The 2,017-nt window shown below is 63.5% G+C and overlaps 1 protein-coding gene across 1 annotated transcript in view; it reads left to right on the top strand.

The window, feature by feature from the left end:
- Window positions 1-2,017, top strand: part of Peds1 (plasmanylethanolamine desaturase 1) — a 26,639-nt gene extending 24,622 nt beyond the window's left edge. The window contains exon 6 of the mRNA XM_048811941.1: window positions 429-2,017. Within this exon, the coding sequence (XP_048667898.1) occupies window positions 429-883 (455 nt within the window). The 3' untranslated portion in view covers window positions 884-2,017. The remainder of the gene's footprint in view (window positions 1-428) is intronic.

The raw sequence follows: 2,017 nt of genomic DNA, 5'->3' as shown, positions 1-2,017 counted from the left end.
AGGTGCGGGCCGGCGGGCCAGGCCCTGGGGCGGGTGGGCCTGGCGGGGTCCTGCAGTCCTGGCCCTCGCGGATCTCAGGGCACACGGACGAGCATCAGCTGTGTGCCTGGCACCCTGCAGGTGCCACAGGTGCCACAGTAAACAGGACAGGCCCCCCACCCACCCCACGGAGCCCTGACTCCCGCCACCCACCAGCCAGCAGGTATTTGTTGAGCACCTACTGTGTGCCCATCTCTGCTTTGGGTCTAGGACCCAGCAGTGGATAAAACCGACTCCCCGCCGGGGGCGGGCCCAGGAAGTAAAGATGCAGCTCACCTGCTGGCGCCGCAGGGGGGGAGCAGCGGGGCGGAGCGGATGGTCCCCTTTAAATGAGGAGTCAGAGGTGCCGTTAAGCAGAGGCCTGGAGGAACTGGGAGGAGGGAGCTGAGGAGTCTGGGGAACCCCGGGTGTAGAGCCAGGGAGATTCGAGTCAGGGAGCAAGGAGGCCACTGCGCAGGTGAGGAGGTGGATCTGGAAGAGCTGGGTGCTCCTGAGGGACATGGGGACAGGTCAGTCTGGCAGAGGAAACAGGCCAAAGGCCCAAGCTGGGGACCCTGCTGGGACAGACACGCGGGCCAGTGGCGGAGGGGGAAGATGCCGGTGTGAGGCGCACCGGGGCCCGGGCTTCTTCCCGCTGCCGTGGCCGGCGGGAGGCGGGGTCGGCCAGCCTGCGCCTTGGTTGGGCTCCCTGCCGCCGTCCGCTCACCCGTCCCCCTGCGCAGGCTGGCTCAACTACCCCCTGGAGAAGGTGGGCTTCTGGAGGCGCCTGGAGGACCTCATCCAGGGCCTGACGGGCGAGAAGCCTCGGGCCGACGACATGAAGTGGGCGCAGAAGGTCAAGTAGCCTCCAAGCCACCAGCTGGCCGCCGGCCTCCCGCCCCCACGGAAGCCATCTGCCGACTCCGGCCTCCTGGAGCGGCCCCTCCGCGTGGAGGACACCTCCTGGGCTGCGCCCGGGCGCCCGCCCGCCCCCATGACACAGAATACTTGAGCCACTGATTTTCCCATTTCCTCTTTCCGTTCTCTTTCCTGGGCCCCGGCCAGGGCCTGGCTGCAGAAAAGAGCCCTGTCCTGCCCGTCCCTCAGGCAGAGGGCCACCGCGCCCTGCACGCCTGCCACCCACCCAGGCAGCCCTTCAGCGTGGCTGGCATTGGCTGCTGAGTCACCTCTGTGTCCTTCCCTGTTTGACACCAGAGGTCCAGGAGGCCCCAGGACACTGTCCTGCCTTGTCCTGTAGACTGACCCAGAGGCCTTGGTAGGGGACACTCCTAGCCACCGCCTTCAGCCTGCCTGTCCACCCAGGGATGGCGCGCCCCCAAAGGTCAGGGGGCAGCTGGCCAGGAAAGGCTGGGACCCCCCAAGTCTGACCCCCACCCCCCTGCCCTCTGGTTCTGGCCGGAGCTGGGGTCTCGCACAGAGACGCCGAGCAGGGTCCTGCCAAGGCTCCTGGCCCCGGGGACGGGCACCGTGTCCCCTCTGGCCAAGGTGTTGTCAGAGAAGGAAGAAGTGGGGCTTTTTGTTTTGGGTTTTTTTTTTTTTTAAAGGTGCTTGCTTGTTTAATGTAAATAATAGAAAGCCTTAATATCTTTTCTGTAACACGGAGGAATATTTTAACGCCATGTTTGGATGTACATATATATTTATAACAGAGCAGGAGGCTGCTTAACCTGGCCGCCCGCTGTCCCTGGGGGCCGGAGGGGCAGTTAGGAGCCAGGTGGGGGCTCACCACCTGAGACAATGAATCAGTGTTGACATGCTCCAAACGCTTGGGGAAGGGACCCGACTCGGTGGCCTTCCCTGTAGATCATGGCAGAGTCACAGGGACTGACCCCAGTCCAGGAGGCCCTTTGGCACACGTTTATTTGTGGCTGACGTGTGCCACACTCTGAGGCACCGCAGCAAGAGACCAACAAGGACCCGCCTGGTGGATTTGACCCCCCAGAAAGAGACAATAAACATAGATAAATGCACATGGAAA

The sequence above is a fragment of the Marmota marmota genome, unplaced genomic scaffold (genome assembly GCF_001458135.2).
Source record: "Marmota marmota marmota unplaced genomic scaffold, marMar, whole genome shotgun sequence".
In the NCBI taxonomy this organism is placed as follows: domain Eukaryota; kingdom Metazoa; phylum Chordata; class Mammalia; order Rodentia; family Sciuridae; genus Marmota; species Marmota marmota.
Note: the sequence above shows the minus strand (reverse complement) of the source record. Positions and strands in the feature narration are given on the sequence as shown.